At 39.8% G+C, this 21,880-nt stretch overlaps 1 protein-coding gene across 3 annotated transcripts in view; it reads left to right on the forward strand.

The window, feature by feature from the left end:
- Positions 1-11,370, forward strand: part of PHEX (phosphate regulating endopeptidase X-linked) — a 207,032-nt gene extending 195,662 nt beyond the window's left edge. For 2 of the 3 annotated variants that reach the window (XM_048213359.2, XM_048213360.2), the window contains 3 exons: positions 998-1,102; positions 5,415-5,491; positions 8,013-11,370. In XM_048213359.2, coding sequence (XP_048069316.1) covers positions 998-1,102; positions 5,415-5,491; positions 8,013-8,115 — 285 coding nt within the window. In that variant the 3' untranslated portion in view covers positions 8,116-11,370. Of the gene's footprint in view, positions 1-997; positions 1,103-1,545; positions 2,027-5,414; positions 5,492-8,012 lie in introns of those variants that run through there. The other variant, XM_057310564.1, reaches the window with a different exon arrangement.
- The last annotated feature ends 10,510 nt before the right edge of the window (positions 11,371-21,880 follow it).

Genomic DNA, 21,880 nt, shown 5'->3' on the forward strand with positions numbered 1-21,880 from the left:
CTGCATCATTTGCTGTGATTTTTAAAATTAAACTATAGAGTGCCATGTGGGTGCACCTCAATTTACACTACAGACATAGTCTTGCAGAGGTACAGTTCTGTCAATTCTGTGAATTTCTGTAAATAGAATTATATTTCCACGTTGACTCTGTTCTACTCTATTATATGAATAGAGCTGCATTTCTTTTTTCTTTTTGAGGTATAAAGTCCCCCTAAAGAATAATAATTGTTGTTAAGAATCATGTATTTAAAGGATAGTTTTCAGTAGATGCATTCACAATAATATCAAAGCATGCTACAGAACTCTCCTTGGGGCTACGTTCATATGAGTTTTCCTTGAGTATGCTGTCTCTATAGCCCTTCTTGCAATTTTCTCTTAAAATACCAAACTTCTAAATTGTGGCCAGAGGCTAGTGGTTCTCATATAGTGGGCCAGGTAAGAGTCCGTAATAATGTTTTCATCATTCACTGGTCCTTGGTTAAACAAGAAATGTAAGGACGATGTGGAAAGATTTTCATAAAGGTAAATGCATTTAATAAAGACCAGGCTGTTATTCTGAGGTAACATCCTTCCTGTATTCTTAACTTAACATATACTTTATCAAGTGATGGTGATTGAAGATGATAGTTTTCCCTTTTATTTGGAAAAATAAAAATTTGGCCCCAATATGTTGACCCCCAAATTTGTTTCCGTAGCCTTTGCCATTGGGTTAGAGAAAGAATAGCTTTTTTGGGGGGGGGAGTTATTTAACATGCGAATGCTTTGGCCCCGCTGCTCTGGTACCTATTGAGAGTGAAAGGTCTTTTTGCAGGTGGACCTGCCTCACTGTTAAGCAACACAACATTGATTTGCATTTCCAGGGGTTGGTTTTGTTAGAGGAAAACTTGACAGGCTGCACTTTGTACGTGGTGGAGGATATATTTAGGATCTCTGCCCTGGATAAGAAAAGAGGAACGCCACCATTGCAGAGCGTCATGAATTCTGCTTCTCTCACCAGGCTTACAGGAAATGGATAAATGACAAGAGGCAGGGAGTTGAGGAGCCTCTCCTACCAGGCATCATCTTCACCAACAACCAGCTCTTCTTCCTGAGTTATGCTCACGTGAGTAGCCCAAGGAAGGGGCATCAAAGATGAAATGTGGGACTTCAGCTTGCTTCCGTGGTCAAAGTTTTGGAACAAAAGTTTCGTGGTATATATTTGATTTGAGCTGAAATGTTATCTTGCTGTTTATTTTGAGGATAAATTTCACCTTCTTAATGTTCTATGGGACATAATTAATTAACCGATTGAGTCACGGCTTATTGGTGTTGTTTGTCAAGTGGGTTACCAGCCCTATCATAACCCACTTGATAGTTCTTTAATATATGCTGACTTCTTAATGTATGCACTACACTTTGTGGCCATTTCTAGTGACTCCTCCTTTGGCTTTCATGGCCCTGCCTATTGCTGCATTTCTCCTTTTTTTTTTTTTTTTTGCCTCATTGATTAACTGTATCCCACCACTTTCAACCTGTGGGAGACCCTCACACCTGTGTTTTCCACAGTCAGATGAATATGTGAAGACTGCTAGAGCTGAGAACAACAACAAAAGCAAGGAGAGTCATCTCACCCTTTTGTGAGATTGATGGGCTTTCTGCGCAGAAAGTGAAAGAAGATGTGTACCAAAAAAGACACAATTCTGAGTTCAAGTCTCTGGCTAATGAGGCAAGCGCCAGTTCTTGGTTGCTATTGGTTATTGCCCTGGCTTATGTCACAAACGTGTAGGCCTCATTTTCAAAGCAGGCAGGGATGGGTCGATGAAGGTTCTAAGGCCTGGCTTCACAGTGGGCAAATGTGTATCTGTAAGACTACGGTTGTTACCAGCACAACCTCCTTTTGCTCAGTCTTTGCACTGGCTCCTCAGTAAGCTGATTCCTTCCCACATCTTCTTTGGTTGAGTCTGGCTAAAGGATTCTCACCGTTCTGGGATCTTTTATTTCTTTCTTCTTTTTTTTTTTTTTTAAAGATTTTATTTATTTATGTGACAGAGAGACAGCCAGCGAGAGAGGGAGCACAGCAGGGGAGTGGGAGAGGAAGAAGCAGGCTCCCAGCGGAGGAGCCCGATGTGGGACTCGATCCCGGAACGCCGGGATCACGCCCTGAGCTGAAGGCAGACGCTTAACGACTGCGCTACCCAGGCGCCCCAGGGATCTTTTATTTCTTAAAGCTGACATGACAACACTAAATAAATAATCATTTATCAATATGACATCAGTGAAAGTGGAGTCACCAAAATGACCTTCCTTTTTAGTTTTCCTGTTGCTATCAACACACCCCAGTCTTTGGGTCTTCCTGGTCAGAAAATCTAGATTCTTCCCTCTTACTTGATTTGTCTATCCTCGTTTTTAAGACATGGTTCCCCAAAGCTAGATGTTTCATTCTTTTTAACTTCTCTTTAGATTTATCCTCTGTTTCTCCCCATTATCCTATATCTCATCCTCTGTAGAATAGCCCTTGATCTCTTCTACTCTAGATTATCCCAACAGCCTTAAGGCACATTTTTCTGCCTTTGGCATCTTTCCACCACGATCTTACATGCCCCTGAAATACCACTTTTATTTCATTACTCACCTGTTCAGGAAACTGCAGTGACTCCCAGGTGCCTACCACATCAAGGCCAAACATGAGCAGTTGGCCCTCCTCATTCTGGCCCGTCTTATCCCACTCTGCAACCAGCTCTGAGTCCCCGAGCCTCTGCCGCACTCACCCTTAGCCAGGCAGGCATCCTCACGGCCACCCCGAAGTGTTAGGCCTATTACTGTCCCTGGGGCTTTGCTTTTGATTTTCCTTCTATAACGTGACCTCCTTCCTACTCCTCCCCCTCAGATGATTTAATCCTGTCTTTATCGTTCAGGCTCCATGTCGAGTTCCACCTCCCCCACATTTTCCACAAACCTCCCCAAGGACTCCACTTCTCTCTTTCTCTCTCTTTTTTGAAGCTCCAACTCCTTTACACTTCTCTTCATTACTATGCAGTTGAGTCCTTAATTGTTCTCAAAATGTTGAGGACTTTTAGTTTTATCTCCATATCGAATCTCCCGGATCCTTATATTTCTTATGTATCTCCATAGCACCCAGCAAAGATGCTGGGTATATTGAAGATGCTTGACGCTTTTAGATGAATTGCTTAAAAATAATAAGACTAAATAACAGTTCAGTTAAGGGGACTTTTTTGGGGGGGGTCATTACTGGGTCAGATATCTCAAATAAACACACGCAGTATACTTAGAGTTTTCTAGAGCAGGGGTTCGCAAACTAGGACCCATGGGCCAAATATGGTCTGCTGTCCATTTTTGTACAAACTTTTTATTGGGAAACAGCCATGCTTTTTCCTTTGTATTGAGGGGCAGAATCGAGTAGTTGAAACAGAGATCTTCTGGTCTGCAAAACCTAAAATATTTAATGTCTGCCCTTTTACAGAAAAAGTTTTCTGACCCTTGATCGAGAGGACAAAGTACAAGGTCCATTGGTTCTTCCTTTTGTTCTTACTTACTTAATTAAAGTCCATCTTAGTTACATCCTAGTCTACCATATCTTTTTGTGCATAAAGTAAAAAAAAAAAAAAAGTAAACTAGCTGGTAGCACCATTACCTTCAAATAAAATTCCAAAGCATATCTGGTTTATTTTAAACTAAAGAGATTTAGGGAAAAATGGAAAGCTATTTTATGTTACTAATGAGAAATTTATCTTGGACATTTTCCTACTGACAGAAGGAGGAGATTTTCAGTCTTTTGCACATTGGAAGAAGTCTGCTTATAGGGAGTAAAGTTATTTTCCCTCCTGAGAAGATTCTAGAAAAACAGTAACAACCATAATGTGTTTTCGGAAGTCTCTTAAATGATTTATGAAGCAAAGACAGTACTAGAACAATACCATATAATAATGTAAGAATATAAGAAAAAATAACACATGAAAAAATGAGGTAATGGCAAATGTCAGAAACAACTTCAACTTAGCTAGCTTCTGAGGAAATTAAGGTATCACATTACGAAAGCATTTTCACAGTCACGTTCAGACTGCTTATCTTCACTAAAAACAATAGCATCATATCACCTTTTCTGCTTCCTGTGTCTCTGTAGCTTCTGTGACCTGTTATTTTTTCCCTCAGATATTCTCCTTACCCTTCTACTTCTTTACATTCCTGTTTATACTTACTTAGTGGCCACTCATCGGGAACCTTCCTGAGGCCCGTAAATACTCTTCAAACTGATCTCTAATTTCCTCTTACTACTATGCACCCTGGCGAGATAATTCTTTTAAAAACATGTTTTTATCATTTTCTTGTTCACAACAATGTTTAAATATAGTTTACATTCTTTAGCTTGTTGCTCAAGACTTCAGGAATCCGGCAGCATCCTCTCTCCCCTGCTCTCCCGTCGCTGCTCGTTACGCACCATGCAGTCCAGCTACACTGAATGTCTAGCTTTTTTCTTTTCTCTCAGATAGGGTCTTTGCTTCCATTTTCTCCAGCACTTAGAATGCACCCCATCATTTTGTGTCTCCTAGTTCTTTTCGTCCTTCAAGACTCTATCATGTTTCTAGACACATTGCAAGTCAGGATTGAGTGGGTTACAGTACAGGAGCAAACAATACAAAGACAGTTTCTTTGTGTTCCTGCTCCCCGTCCAGTTTGGGTTGAGACTGGGGTTCTGCTCGTAGTTATTACTCAAGGACCTGTTTTGGAGTCTTGATCTCAACATGGGCTTACATGTTCACCATTGGAGTAGGAAAGTGATATGAGGAAGCATACAGTGGACCTTCGTGTGGCATCTTAGATTGTCCCTAAGACACTTAAAACTTCTGCTAGGTTTTTAAAACTTCCACAAGGATATGCTGTCTGTCACTTCTGCTCACATTTCATGGATCAGAGCAAGTCATAGAGCTTTACCTAACTTCCAAGTCTATGGAGGAGTGTCTTCCTATCCAAGGCCCTGACTAGGTGTGATGCAAACAAGGCACTTAGGGTGCAAAATACACACTTCCCATGACCATGCTCAGTAATGAATGATGGGTTCATTTTTTCCTGTTGGAGTATGACTGAATTTGATAAGGGCTCTTCCAAGCATTATATTATTTGAATTAATACATTGGCCGATTCCTGGGCATATACACTGTTCTCTTGATTTAAGAAATTTGTCTGGAGACTGTCCTAATTTACTCAAATTGTGGAATTATGCACAACAATAAAACCTTCTACTCTGGGGATTAGAATAATAGATGTTGCTACTGATGAAGGTTTTATCTGATCTACTAAAACTGTTTGTCATCCACTGAGTCTAAAATTACTCTTCAGTATAATTTGGAGCAGTTAAGGCAGTGAAAATTGTGTAATTAGAAAGGAAACATAATTATTGGCGTATTTTTCTCTTCTAGGTGAGGTGCAATTCCTACAGACCAGAAGCTGCCCGAGAACAAATCCAAATTGGTGCTCACAGCCCCCCTCAGTTTAGGTAAATGGGCAAATTGGTGACTCTCGTTTTTAACTGCGCACCCCCCCTCCTCCCCGACTCAGCCGTCCCAGCGCTATACCAAGCGGGAGGCTGGAACAAAAGCCTGTACTGTGACCAACGATATCTCCATTTTGCAGAACGGAAATATCTGGCCAAACAGAAATGAGCACCTTTTTTTTCATTAGTAGGAAGCTAGTTTAGTTAGAATTCTCTAAAAAAAAAAAAGGGTCTGTGGTGGGCATTTATGCACGCCTCTAGTCCAGTGCTATATCAAGAGACCCACGGGGTAGTACAAGGCTCCACAGGTAATTCAGAATCCGAATCAAAGCGTCAGTATGAATTCCCATTCATTATCTTCCAGTGTTTGAAAGGCCCCAGTCCAGGGGTGCTCAGTAAACTGAAATATTTGATTTATCCAATCACCTACTTTTTTTGTGTGTGGGGGCCAAAAGTGTCTCTTTCCTCAGACAAGGATGAGAGCTTACAGACTGCGTCTTCAAACACGTAGGGCTCTGGTGTATTTGGTGTTATAGAGTACCCTGTTTAATGCCTCTCGTCTTTCATGCAGCCAGCCGGCAGACATGAATGAATGCCCGCTTTCCGAATAGCTCTACACACAAAAGAGGATGTGTGGTGGTATTTAGCTATTAGAATTCGTATCTGAAGTCAGAGCACTATGTTGTGGTTTTTAGTTTGGGTCGGTTTTTGAAACAGTTGCTTCAAGTGAAGGGAAAAGGATTATGAATTACAATCTTGTTTAATTGTGAGAATGTACAAAATAAAAAGTAAAAATAAAATTAAGGTTCGTGTGCTTACCCAGTGCTCGGTTTCTAGCCCAGTTTGAGGGGGATTTTCTGTAGTTGGGGTCGGAGAATTATAATGGGATAGAAACTGTAGTAATTTTTATTGATTGATTCTTTCCTTACAGCATGTTATATCTGGATGTCTTTATGTTTAATGTTTAAATCAATCCATCAGCACAGTGTAGGAAAATCATCTAAAATTTCTCCTGTATTTAAAAACCTTATTCCTAAAACCTTGCTTTAGAAATGCTTCAGAAACTGACTCTAAATTACCTAGTAGCATAAAAATCTAATCACAGTGTTAGAAAATTCTCCCCCACTGGGCTAACCTGTCAAAAAATGCTGACAGTCTCTAATGAACTAAAATGTGCTCCTGCTGATAAATGGTGCAGATGAAACCACACAGTAGATTAATTACTTACCAGATGATAAGATTTTAGAAACTAATTTCCTTTTACTAACTAGTTGCCTGTACTGTTGGATTTTAGCTGATAATTTGTAGAGTATACTTACTAATTATCACCTGAATTCTCTTTAACATTTGCCCAGGGTGAATCACACTATGAAATATGCATCCCTACTCGTATATCCCAGCTAAAAGAGGTTTGAGTACAGGCCAGTATATTCCTTCACATGCCCATAGGTGACAAAATCATTAGGGAAGAAATAGTGACTAAGAATGCTGAGTCTCTCTAGTCAACCCTTTGAACATGTAGTTGAGTAAGAAATAGATGAGGGGGCAGTTTTTGCTGGCTTGTTAGTGATGTCTGCGGTAACTATAGATTTTGAGTACAGCAGAAATCACACAGTGGAAACACCACTGCCAGCCAAAGTGCTGAGTAGGAACCCACAGTCTTTACTGCAGTCAGGGAACTTGCAAGGACACCAGATTTTGGAACTAACTCCAGTAAAACTCCTTTTCAATAACGAGTAGACACCGTTCATTCGTTTGTTGCACGGACCAAATTCTAGGTAAATAGGAACCTTCAGACATACTCGGAATTAAGTGGAAGTGTTTTTGTAGATCGGATGAGGTCTGAGGCAGCAACGACATGGGCGAATCTTACAGACATAATATTGAGTGAAAGAAGCCAGGAACAATAGAGTGCAGACAGTGTGTTTCCATTCGTATGAAGTTCAAAAACAGGCAAAACTAATCTATGGTGATAGAGGTCAGACTAGTAGTTATCCTTGGAAGTTCCACTGGTAGGGCACACAATGGAGTCTTCTAGGTGCTGGAAATATCCCATATCTTGTTCTGGGTGGTAGTAACATGGGCATATACACATGAACAAAATCAATGAGCTTTACATTTCAGGTGTGTGCACTTTATATCAGTTCTACCTTCCATAAAAGTTAAAAAATAGAAAGCCTGAGTATTGGTAAATCTAATAATTTCTAGGAATCTGTAAATTTATAGGACTATACAGTCGTATACACGATTTATAAGAATTGTAAATCCTACAGTTAATAGGAACTTGAGGGTATTGGGAAGATTAATAAGAGCATTTGCCTGGCATTCAGGAGGTGCTGGTTCTAGTCTCAGCTCTGTGAATTTCTTTGGAAATTTACTTCTCCCTTTTGGGCTTCAGTCATCTCCCCTGTACACAGATGAAACGAATGCAACATCCCTGTGAGTGATACGCTGCTACAGTTTTATCTAGAACCTGTTAAGATGGAAGAATTAAATGACATGAACTGTGACATATCTTTTCCAGGGTCAATGGTGCAGTTAGCAACTTCGAAGAATTCCAGAAAGCCTTTAACTGTCCATCGAATTCCACCATGAACAGAGGCCTGGACTCCTGCCGACTCTGGTAGCCCGACTGCTGGTTTATGCTGTCCCGAGAGCCACGCAGTGCCAGCAGAGGCCACACAGAACGCTCATCGCCACTGCTTTTAGCCTGTATTCCCCCATCCTGCCCAGGACTCCTATTTTTAGTGCATCTTCCTTATTTGGGTGTTGGTTGGATCTAAACAGTATATTCAAATTGTAGGGCTCAAAAAATGGAATACAACAAGGGATCCAAGTATGTGTCTTTACAAAGCCAAACTAACAAAAATAAATCTCTAGGCTACTTTTGTTAAAACATCATCTGCTGAATTGTTGCTCTTGTCCATTTTTAGTGTGTAAACAGCTAGGTGGTACATACTGTTTTAAGCCACAGCTTCGTCGGGGGCCTAAGCAGAATGTATCCATACAAAAATTCGGTCTATTAAATGTGTAACCCTCAATGATGAGGACATGTTCCTGGAATACCTGGTAGGTCTTACTGCTCTATAGAACATGGTGCTAGGTTTTATGTATCGTCATCCACAGCGTTTATTAACTCTATGGTAGTTAAGTTAGAAATGTGGTGGAGCTTCATTTTACCATTTTTGCTGAAATTTTTACCTTCCGTTTGGAAGTCTGTTGGGATGAAAACGCGTCTCACAGCTTCTATCTGACGTAGCTGATTGCCCTGTTCAAGTGAGTATGGACAAAGCTGGCCGAAAGGCTACTTGAGAAAGGATTTCAGTTTATCAAATGGAAAAAAGAAAAAAGGATGTGTCTTTAAGGCCCAGAAGAAGTCAAAACTTGTCATTGCGCAACAGTAGGGACACAAGGAGATGAAATCACTACCATTTGATCTCTTTTGCCCAAGCCTGAGTGATTATGTCTGTCTGCCAGACACTTTTCTTTAATCCAATTCTTATTTGTCTTGTTACCCTCATATATGTGCATTCTTCTGTTTCTGAAATGAGCAGGCATTGAGATAATGATTTTCTGATTCTCCATTAGGAACGTATGGCTTTCATTCCCCTCTAGGGCAAAGGAACAAATACCACATTGAGGTGGGTGCAAAGTACCCTTGTGTTTTGGCTCAGTTAATGTTACCTCTCTTTGAAAAAGCTTTTTGAAAAATTTCTTGATCGAAGACGTTTTAGAATCTATTGATTAAATTTAGAATTCCCTGCATAGTCCAAAGAAACATAATTTTCACTGTCCCAGCCTTCTAAAGAGTCTGTAAGGAAGAGCAGGACTAAGTTTTTGATCCTCAGAACTTTATGCTTTCAAGTGAACTCCTCCGTCTGTTAGTCTGTGTGTAGGACAAAATCGTAATGGCCTTAAAGTGGTTACCTGGCATTTCCAGTTTCTTAAATAACTATCCTCCCTTTGCGTTGTTCATTGTGTATGTGGTTTTGGCCAACAGGAACATCTCAAAAGCAAAAGGACGAATTCAGACTAACTCTAGGAGGCCATTTTGCACCCCTGTCATTTGTTGTCCTTTTTTATTTTTTAAATGTAAGTGCATGCCGTGTCTTTTTGTAACTGTGGGAACTTCTGAAGGGAGAAAAATGCCAGGGCACCATCATGAGGAAAACAGTTACACTGCTTTAGAGGAGAGTGATTTTCCCCTTGACCTCCTCCTCTCCAAATGAATAAACTTTTGAAGGGCAGTTACTTTTTCCTCCTTTTAACTAAGGCATAATGTGACCTTAGTTCATATTTTTAAAAACAAGGGGAATTAGGTTAAGGCTGCTGGGAGTGTACATGCCTTTTCTCTGGAGGAATCATTCTGACTTGGTTTAGACAGACAAGATACTCCTTGTTTTATCCTTGTACTTGGATATTTAAAACCCATTTCTTATGCTTTTATGAATAGCATGTTCCTTCTAGATTTCTCTTTTTAAACTCCATAATAAACACATTCCTGCAGGTCAGAGAAAGTGTTTGATAAAAGCATAGGGTTAAGACTTTGGAAATGGGCATCAGTCAGTCAGTTGTTGGTTGAGGACAGCTGGTTGATGACCAGCTGGAGCCCTACACTTTCTAAATCATGTGCTGCCTTGTCCTGATTAACTTTCCTTGATGTAATTCACTTATCCTGAAAGCTGTAGATACAATCATTAAAACAAAATAAACCCAAAGCAGCGATACCAAATCATCACTACTAGCTAGAACAAGTTTCCAGTAGGATTGGATTTCCAAATACACGCTCATGTTTAAATTTTCAGACGATGCTCTCGCTGTTCCTTTTCTTCAATACAGATCGCTAAAGGAAGAGACACTGAGTAAGTGGTAGAGGGAAGAAGGTAAAACGCAAGTGGAAGGAAAGGTAAAAAGGTAGGGAGAAGCTGGCCTAAGAATGTGTTGCTGAAGAGAAGACAGGATTTGGGCAATCCTTGCTGAGCACATCCGCTGGAGTAGAGCCATAAAGTTTTACAAAAATAATTATGGTAAGTCAAAAGGAAATTAGATATTGGATCACAGATTAGGACTGCCACCACATACTTTTCTGATTCATGTACCAGATGTTCTGCCAATGGACTATTGTCTGGGTGTTGGAAGGAGTTAGGTTTTTTTTTTTTTTTTGAAAATTCTCCCAGATTAGTCAAGGATTTTATGTATATAAAGTGGTATTATTTGAGCTTATCACCATTGCCCAAAGTTTGTTCAGCTTTTCACCAGCCACACAGCACTGGCCTCCTATTTCCATTTTTTTTCCTTTTATGAGATGGACTCGGACATGACTGATGCAAGCTCAGGATTCGTAAATTATCCTGAAGTTTATTCAGTGCCTTTCCTCAATGGAGCTTAAAGCATAGCACATAAATTTTATCTTCTTTAGCCCTGGAGCATCGCTAAAAAGCAACAAGGAATGATGGCTTGCCACACGGCTTATGCTCATGCCAGAGAAGTGGAGAGAGGTTTGAAATTGCTTTGTCCAGTATCCCAGAATCAGGAAAGGCAGAGTCTTTGTTCTGTGGGCTGCTGACCTCTGCATTAACCTTCATCCCTTAGATTACGCCATTTCTAAATACATTTATCTTAGTATTTCTATAATCACTTAGCATTTGATCGGCTTCTTCCTTGATATTTTTAACATACCGTCTCAGTTGCATATTAAGTTAAGGAAGAATATGATTGTTTTATGCAGCAACATTCTCATCGCCAGTGGCAGTGCCCCCACTGGTTTGAAGAAAGGTGTTCCTGCATTATGTGTTTTATATCTAAATGGTCATTGTATTTTCTTCTCTTACTTGTAGAACGATGTGAACCGTCATTTTAAGGACAATAAAAAGTTGAAGATTTTCTGTTTCCTCTCTTTTTATTTATATGTGTGTTTGTGTGTATGTATGTTTCCTCTCTTTTAAAAAATATTATAATCTATTGTATCTGTTAACATACTCAGTTCTGTTTTAGACAGTACTGTTTGCCCAAAAAGGACACAAAGCACCCTAGTAGACTAGGTTTCTTGGTTTAGGAAAGTGGGATTTGAATGCAGTAACTTTGTAGACGATGAGAGATTTGCAAGGTGGTCATTGTATTTTCTTCCAGAATATAAGTCAGCAGATGTGGTTTATTGCTTATGCAATAATATTCCTATTGAGGAAAAAGGAGGCTTCTGAGGGAGTTATCAGCCACAATAGGGCTGGTCTTACCAAAGTGACAATGAACATGACAGTTAGTATCAGACCAAAGAATCTCTATGCGCCCTCACCTTTCTTTAATGATCTAGTCCATTTATAGTCACTAGGCACACCATCACTGAATACCTATTCTATTTATATTGTAGAATTAGCTGTATTTAGGCAGATTATATGCTGTTCTTGGGCCTCTGAACAGTCTGGTCTTACGTGGGAGACAGATCCGTAAACTGTTAGAATCATCCTGCTTTGTGGTGGGTGTGGTGATATTCAAGGACATCAGGTTATGGTTTGGTGCACAGAAAAGGAATTACTCAGCTCTCCTTTGGTGGACGCTGTCAGTGTTCTCTCTCTGCCCAAATCCCAGCAAGTCCCCTTCCCTGGGCATTATAACCTCACCTGCTGTGTGCTTTTCTTTCTTAGTGGCTGGGCTCTCTAGGGGAGCTGCACTCATGCTACTGGAGCCTCTGCCCCATGCACACTTAGAGAACTGGAAGTGCCTGGGATTTTGTATCCCCTGGTGACTTTTGGACAATAAGTGATGCAGGACAATGCAAGCCTGTCTGTCTTGCCTGAGTCCAGACAAATCTAGAGGCGGATCACAGAATCCGTGCTACTCTATGGGGGGTGTTTTGAGGTTAGGCTGGTAGGGCAAGAAGAGCCCCTTGTTGATTATCTTAAACATCTTTCTGGTGCTGGTAATGTGCTAAGATCTGGAAAAGCACTGGTTTATAGTAGGTGTGCTATAGGAACTATGTACAGGAGATAGGTATCAGACAGGTGACAGAATTGGTGGGTAATAAGTGGCTGAGTGTGGCCCTCTTAGAGCGTTTGCTCTAGTTTCTGAGTTGATCCTTGAAATAAGAATTCTTGTGTATGGGTTCATGGCAGAAGGAAAGATTCATAGAAATGATAGTTGATGAGTGATCTCTGGGGCATGGACAGGAAGGAGGGGCCTTGGGGGAATGGAGGCAAGGAGTCTAGAATTTCTCATGCTATGGTCTGTATGATAGATTTTATGAGACCCAAGATGTATTGAGTCTTATTCAATTGTTAGATACATATCTAAGTGGACCTGATCAAAATTTGAAGGAGGAGAATGTTTCCAGTTAGGTCTAAGGTATTTACATGTCCCTCAAGTTCATTTTTTTTAAAATTAAGATCACACTAGCTGTTGAAACATTATCTTAATGGTTTAATCCAATTTAAGTTTATTTCTTGTTTTCATTGCATACAAAATAGGTATTAATGGTCAGTGAGCCTCTCTCTTCCAGTTGGTGATTTAGGGACCCAGGTTCCTTCCACGTTCTGATTCAGCCATTTTCAACATGATTTAATACATGCTTATCTTACAAGAAGCTGGTGGAGGGGAAGAGGCCACGGAAGATACTGAGTGGAAGGTTTGGTCTGGTTCCAGGAACTATCTCTGTCACTTCTGCTCCTGTTCCATTGGCTAGAGCTCAGTGATATGGCTAAGCCTAACCGAAGGGGAGGCTGGGATATATAGTCCAGCTGTGTGCCCAGAAAGAAGAGGAAACGGGTTTGGCTACCAGCTGGCAATCCCAGTCACACCTTCTAAAGTGAAATGTGGGACAGTAACTTTGAGGTCATCTGAATTCTGGGAAATTGCTTTTGGGCACAGCACAATGAAAAATTTAAAATGCCATTGGTAGCCTGCAGTTTATTCTGTAGGAGTCTTTTTAATTAACAGCTTAATTGGATAATTTAATCCCCTTTAGAATTGGAGATATGAAAATTAAAATGAGATACTCCCTGTGATCTGACAATACCGTGCTTTAATAAACACACCAAAGTGAGCCCGGAAATGAGCACCACAAAAGCATTACCATAATTTGTGATCAGTGAAAGAAAACCTGATCTATAATTTTAATTATTTCTAAATGGTTTAGATACATGTTTCATTTAGATGTGCATTTTGTTTTGTTAATTGCCTCAATTAGGAAGATAACGGAATATAAGATTGTGTGGCTATGATATAGATATACAATATGTTCTAAGCTTTTAAAATATATCCCATTGAGACAGTAAATAAAATATCCTATGAAATAAAATCTTGTGCTATATCTTCTAGTATTTTTAGAAAATTTAGATGAAAATTGTTTTTACTTCTCCATTATGAAATGAGAAATTACTCCTCATATTCTTATTTTATGCTTTCTCCACTTGAAAGACAAATTGAGGCTCAGAGACCAAGAAGCAAAGATGAGTTCTCATCTACAATCATAGAAGTACTGTTTGCATTAAGTCTGGCTTGAGATCCATTTTACAGAGAATGAAGAACTTAGTGATTAAGTTACAATCCCCCATATAAAAGCTACCTAAAATATTGAGCATCCTTTATGCTGGCAGGTGGGCTGAAATGTCTGCAGGTGTCCTAGGCAAGAAGAGATGTATAGTTTACTATCTAGAAGTACACTCTGGCAATTTCCAAACTGATTTAGCAGTCAGTGGAATCGGTACCTTGCTTACAGTTGCACAGTCCTCTCAGCCCATTGACATTTGATGAATGAAAAAAAATAAGCCCAAGCAAACTTATTTTAAAATTGACCAGATTTTCAATTGACATTTGTAAATGATTTTGTTTTTTGGCCTAATAATGATCATGATGAAAATAGCTTCCATTTCTGGAGACCCACCAGGTCGTAGGCCCTCTGCTAGGGTCTTACATGCTTGACAGCCAATCCTCACAACAATCTTGCAAAGAACTGTTGCTGTTTCTTCTTCACAGGGGAGGAATCCTTACGTGACTCACTGCATTAGTAATTAGAGGAGCCAGGAATTAAGTCAATTTTGTCTGACTTCAAAGTCCATTCTCCAGTGGTCTCCTGGGCATATGGAACAATGTTCACAAACCTGATCTTGCCTTGTGACTTACTGAAGAATTCACATTTTGTTCCAGAGTCATCTGTTAGAAAATAACGTGAAGAAAAGAGTCCATTTACAGGTAATTGTACTTGATGGTAGTTCCATCCCGGGGCCTCCAGAAAGCTCTCTACAACCTGCTCTTCACTGATGATGTCAGCTACCATTCAGTGAATATGTCCCATGTGCCAGGTGTGCACCAAATGCTTTATTTATTTTCATTTTCTAATCATTCCAATCATTCAGATACCTATTATCCCCATTTAATAGGTAAGGGAACCCAGAAGTTAATGACTTGCCCTTGATTATATTTAGCTAGCAAGCAACGGGGCCAGATTTAAATTCAATTTTATCCACGTACTCCCTTGGGCAGACATAGAGCTTTGATGACCCTAAGTCCTGGATTTCTGGGCTGAGCTATCCCCCTATTTCAGTGGATAGATTCCCCCTAAATGCACCTGTGTTCAGTCCTATGACTGCCCGTGCTCTCTCTGTTCAGTCTTCTAACACCAGAATGTCTACTGGTCACTTTCTCCAGAGTTTGTGACCCTGCCTGTGGGTAGTTGAGGGCATGTGCCTGCAGTTACAGACTTTCAGGCAATCACGTTATTTTTAACCCTGTCTTGCCTAACTGACGTTCACTGTGATTTGGAGCTTCCAAGGCTTGAGGCCTGTGGTATTCCACAGGCTGCTTTAACTTGCTTTTGGGGGGGGGGTTCTATTATTTTTGCCCATGTGGGCTTATACCTTTTTTATATTTTTAGTGTCTTTTTTTGTGAGAGGGAGTGTAGATCGATATCTGAGTAACTGAAAGTCTACATTTTGTTTTCTAATGGGAAAATAGAACAAAAATTTATTTTGGAAGGAATGCTGCTACAGATATAGTTCTATACTGAATTATTGTCTTTACCCAGCAATATCTGTAACTAAAGAGCCTAAAGTTTCCTTTAAACTGCTAAACATTGGGAGGTTTTGTTTTATGCAGAAGCCAATTCTACTTTTTCACAGTTATTTTAATAAAACAAGCATCATGAACATTTGGTATTTTCCATTTCTCCTGAAGACATATAACTTAGTCTTTGGAGAATTCATTTGAGATGAGAGGAATGTATCTCTGTCCACCTTCCAGAGTTGCCTAGGAATATGTCTAGGAGAATGCTAGAGTGGATCTGTCACGAATGCTCCAGAGGAAATTTTTACTTATCAACAAGGACCAAGCTCAGTCCTTGGAGATTCACATTTCAACTCTCATTTGCACAAACACAGGCTTGGTGCAGACTGAGTTGGAGTTAATGCACATAGCTTGTTGGGAAGAAATCAATCAAAAGCCTTTTTAAGCATAAATGGTTCTTTAGGAACTGAAGGCTCAATGCCTCAATTTTATTGTAAGCATTGAATAAAACCATTTTAAAGCCTTCAGCCTATTAAACCCACTCTACAAATACTAGCAATAATGAAGGTGCTCCCTCACCCAGGTTCATTGGTGATATGTACAAAATAATATTTACTGTAGAATAAGAAAGAAAAACCGACTACCATTTAACTTCTGCCTACCACACATGAGGCACAGTGCTAGCTGTCATATTGCATTTTGCTTAATCCGGGGCTTTGGTGACCTTAACCCCAAACTTCACAAACAATACTGCAATAACAGCATTTTCATTCCTATGTTTTAAAACCCTTCAGTGATTTCTCCATAGCATTTACAATAAAGTCCAAACAACTTATGCTGACCTAAAGGCCCTGGGTGACCTGGCTCTCCATTTCTCCATTGTCCTGTCTCTGTTGCTTTTTTCCTAGTTACACTTGTCTTCTTTACATTTCTCAAATTTACTAAGCTTTCTCCTACCTTCTTAGTTTCAGGGCCTTTACTGGTTTGCCTGAAATGGTTTTTGCATGTCTTTCATATGACCCCAGCGTAGTTAGAGCCCCTCACCTTACCTTCCATCACCTCACCTAGATTACACCACCCTAGATCTAACTGCGCTTGCCAGTTTCCTTCCTTCTTCCCTCTCCCACTCTCCTCCCTCAACACACATACTCGTTTTCTTTCTTTCTTTCTTGGCCCTATTGGTAAGTAAAAATTTCCTCTGGAGCATTCGTGACAGATCCACTCTAGCATTCTCCTAGACATATTCCTAGACAATTCTGGAAGGTGGACAGAGATACATTCCTCTCATCTCAAATGAATTCTCCAAAGACTAAGTTACACGTCTTCAGGAGAAATGGAAAATACCAAATGTTCATGATGCTTGTTTCATTAAAATAACTATGAAAAAGTAGAATTGACTTCTGCACAAAATAAAACTTCCCAATATTCAGATAGGAGTGTCCATTAGGTGTTGAGGAAGAAGAAAGAGGCTAGTGTGGCTAGAGCAGAGTGGGGTGAGGAAGAGTGGAGAACAGGTTGATGTCAGAATGAAAACGGGCATTCAGATTGTTGATGGTCATGTAGGCCATTGTAAGAATTCCCGTCTTCCTTCTGTGTGAGATGGGAAGAATGGAGGCTTTTGAGCAAAAAAGTGACAAGATCTGACTCATGATTTCTAGGGCGATTCCGGCCGTGTTGAGAATGGACTGTGGATGGACAAGGGAAGAAGCAGGAAGACTGGTCAGGAGGCTGTTGCAGTATCCAGGTGAGAAAGCATGGCGGCCATGTCCAGGAGAGTCTCGGGGAAGTAGGGACCAAAGGATCAGTAACAAAATTTAAGAAAAAAACTCCTTCATAATCTTGCTATCTTAAAATTTCCAATTATTTCTTTTGTATGGGTCTTTTTCCATGCTGCTTACTTGCTCCATGCAAGATTACATGGTGTAATTTTAGAGCATAATGATTTTACATGGTTTTTTCATTTAATACTATTGGCAGGTATCCATGATGCTTCATGATCTTCCATTTCAATGGCAGTGTAATATTCTTTAGAGTTTCTATGGCATATTTTATTCAGTCATTTCTTTATTGTAAAAAACTTATTATTGATTTCATTTTTAACTATTGTAAATAATACAGAGATAAATAACGTATAGAGTTTTTCCCTTTCCTCTTGATTTTTCCATAATACTTCAGAGTGAATTTACTTGATCAAAGGGGGCCTGTATAAGCTTTGAAAATATAATGACAAATTGCTTGTTAACAAGGTTGTATGTATGAGGGTACATACATCATTTTACAACAGGGCTGGATCAGAAAAGGGTCCTGCCCTTTTCTGGTAGATGTGTAAGCCAACAATGATAATATCAAGCATAATGAAGAATAATATGAGAAGGTGCCCCACTTAGTAATGTGACCAGCTCTAGGTGTTATTAATTTCAACCAAACTAATATTTTACACCTATCAAATATATGAAAGTGTGACTGGTTGTTTAATTTTACTAATTAGCTTTTTGTTTTTTTTACTTCTCTTGATGTAAATTACCCACATATCAATGCCCTTTGTCTATTAAGCTCTTAAGATCTTGATTTTTTCTTTTCAGTTATATGAGATTTTTATTGCTTATTATTTATAGTTAGTTATTTAAACAAAAAATTCTGCTATGCTCTGATTGTTATTTTTGTTCTTTTGCAACTAGTAGTGTTCTTCCGTAAGGTAGCAGAGACAGGCATAATGCTCTACTTCATACAATTTGCCTTGCTTTATACAAAGGAGTATTAAAAAAAGTTAACACAAATTTAGGAAGAATACAATGTTAAAAGCATATTAGTTAACAGAATAAATATTTATTGAACTATTGAACTGCTTGCTAGATACGTTCTAGGGCTGGGAATACAATGATGAATAAGAGTTCTAGCTCCCAATTATTTAACAATTTAAAAAATTACTTTATAATTCACCAGGAAAAGTAGATATGTAAATAACAATTTCAACAGTGTAATATATCATAGAATAGAGGTGAACGCAGGGTTCTTTGGGAACAGGACTGGATAAAACTATTTATAGAGCTCAGCGATGAAATAATTACAATGCCCTCAGCTGTGAAATCAAAATAATAATAAGAAATGAGTAAGGCAGACAACTCAGTAGGAAATTGGGCAGATAACGAACTTGTTCACGAAAGAGGATATCCAAATTGCCAACAGATATATGAAAAGGTGCTTAATGTCACTAGTCTTTAAGGAAATGCAAACTAAAACCACAATAGGATTCATTTATATACCCCTTTCTGTAGGGTGGCTAAAATAAAAAAGGATTTAGACAAGCAGAACTCTCATATACTGCTAGTGAGATTACGAATTGACACGGCCACTTTGGGAAACTGTTAGGTGATATCTTCCAAGGCTAAATAGACGTGTATCCTGTGACCCAGCAACTTCACCGCTGGGTATTAAGCTGACATCTCAGTAGGTGGAAAATGGTCGAATATTGGCAATTTCATATTGACAAACCTAATGTATATCCAGTAGAAGGGCACACATGTGTTCACCAAAAGACATGTAGAAGAATGTTCATAAAAGTACTCTTTGTAATAATCCCAAACTGGAAGCTCTGCAGATGCCCATCATCAGTGTAGCCAGTAAGGAACTGAGTATTAGTCTATAATAACAAGAATGAACAGACAGCTACGTACAAAGGAGTGGTCATCAGAAACATAATTTGAACAAAAGATCTAAACACAAAAGAAAACTTACTTTATGATTCCATTTATTTGAAACATATAAATACGTAAAACTAGCCTGTGCTAACTCAAGGGAAAGGTTGTCCTTTGAGGGTTAGTGACTGAAAGTTCCCAGAAAGGGGGCTTTTGAGGTATTGGTAATATTAGGTTTCTTGATCTGGATGCTATTTATGCTAATGACTTGCGTACTTCTATATATGAATATTTCACTATAAAATTAAAAATAACAATAAAAGGGCACCATGGTGGCTCAGTCAGTTAAGTGTCTGTCTTCAGCTCAGGTCATGATCCCAGGGGTCCTGGGATCGAGCCCCAAGTAGGGCTCCTTGCTCAGTGGGGAGTCTGCATCTCCCTCTGCCTCGGCCCTTCCCCTCCCTGCTTGTGTGCTCTCTTTCACCCTTTCTTTCTCTCGAATAAATAAATAAAATCTTTAAAAAAATAACAGTAAAAAAAAATACAGGGAAGTCCACAGAAGTTCAGAGTTTTTCCCTACGATAGCTACTTTGATTTTTTTGAAGGAAATAATATCAAACTCCTTCAAAAATCTTTTCTCCGCCCATTTTTTGAGTTCTTCTTTTGCTGATACTCTTGGGTAATTCTGCACTTGTTACAGGAACACAGGCAAGACACTAGACTGGGTGTGGGGTCTGTTTGGGAAGACTTCTTGGAAGAGATAAAGCTGGACTTGATTTTTTGTAGCATCCACCAGAGACAGGGAGCAAGCACAGAGAAGAGAGTTCCAGGCAGAAAGGCCCGGCTGCTGGAAAGCAGGAAGATGTGGTGGGGGAAAATAGAACCCATTGGGAGGGGCTGGAAATGGCTTGCTAAGGCTGGAGCTTGAAGAGTGGCCAAGGAGGGGTTAGTGATAAACAAAATAGCTTGGCAGAGGCCAGATGGAGAAGGGCCTTGGAGGGTTAGGCTGCTGAGTTTGGATTTGATCCGGTAGGCATTTGGAAGCCACTTAACAATTTAAATCAAACCAGTGACATAAATGGATTTCTGTTTAATGAAGAGTAAGCTGGTGGTCGTATGGAGAACACTTGGCGAAGGATAAGCCTGAAACCTGGGGCACCAGTTAAGAGTTCCCTGCAGTAATCTGCAGGAGATAGGACATGTTGGTGGCATAGGGTGGGGAGGTGGGGGCAGGTATGAGAATTTCTCTGAATGGACTTGGTAGTAGATGGGTTTGGAATCTACATGTGGGCATGGTACTTTATTTTTTTAATAAAAAAATATGGTAGAACCTTTAATTTGATAAATGATGAAACACATCTAGCCTGCTTCCTGTCTTTCTATTCCCCCTTAACACTGTTCTGCGATTGCGTAGGTCAAAGGACACTGCTGTGACAAACAAGAGAAAGTTTGTCAAGTACTTCCCATTGCTTCTTAGAATGAACACTCATTGGGGCGCCTGGGTGGCTCAGTTGGTTAAGCATCTGCCTTCGGCTCAGGTCATGATCCTCCAGGCCCTGGGGTCAAGCCCCAAATTGGGCTCCGTGCTCAGCAGGGAGTCTGCTGGAGATTCTCTCCTCTCCCTCTACCCGTTTGTGTGCTCTCTCTCTCAAATAAACAAGTAAAATCTTTAAATAAATGAACACTCAGTGACACATTTCATATTTTTTTCATTGGAGGATCATGTGGGTCATCTGCACTAACATGTACACTTCTTGGATTGGCCAAATGAGTCAGTTGGGGGGGGGAGGTAATTGACCCAAGAAGCCCTCTGTTAATGCTGTTCTAGAACTAGAAAACATGTGGTACCTATAGACACTGTCATGTACTATTGTAAAAACAATCTATGCATGTGTTTGTATGATTATAGAGGTGTAAAAAAGTATGACTCAACATACACGTCTATATAAATACACACACACACACACATATATACACATAGACTTGAAACTTATGTAAATATGTGATAGCCCTGAGATTTTAGATATATAGAGATTATCTAGGTATAGAAAGAATAACGTAACTTTTAATTTAATTTTCCCTCTCTTTCTTAAGGGTGATGTTTGGGTGGGAGAGGGTCTGGGTGATATTTTCCTTACTTTAATTGCCTCGTTGCACTTCCTTCCTTTCAATTTTGGTTTTTATAAACGGGAACACTGTATTAATCCATTCTAATTAAAACCCAGCCATGCAATCCTTCAGTTAAAGAAACAATTTTTAGTCTGCCTAGGATATCATTTAGTCCGAAATTGCCTCTATTGCTTTTGGAATTATCACCATTGCAGTGCCCTCGTGACCACTGGGGCGACAGCTTTACTAGCTGATTTTATTCTAAAAATATCAGGAATTGGCCAAGAGCCTTTTCTCTGGAGAAAGGTTCAGAGCTTTTCCATGGGGACCTAAACAGAGTGCGAAAATTTCTATCCCTACAGTAAAAGAAGAGGGGAGTTACAGAAGGGACAGCAAGAAAAGGCCCCTTCACCTTCTAGCTGCCAGAGGAGCCATGCTATTCTTAGCCATCTCCTGCGAAGGTAATTACACAAAAGCCCTCTGAAACCCATTTCTTCGTTTGTCCAAGGAATTCTTTTACCTTCTCTAAATCTCTCATGCTGTAACAAAGCGCTTGATCTGCCCTTGGCCAGATGGGAGGACAGCCAGGTTTCCTCTCTCCAACAGAGCTCTTTCTGTGCTATCTCGTCATCGTGCCATCCTCCTTCCCTTTCTC

This window comes from Ursus arctos, chromosome X, assembly GCF_023065955.2.
Source record: "Ursus arctos isolate Adak ecotype North America chromosome X, UrsArc2.0, whole genome shotgun sequence".
NCBI lineage: Eukaryota > Metazoa > Chordata > Mammalia > Carnivora > Ursidae > Ursus > Ursus arctos.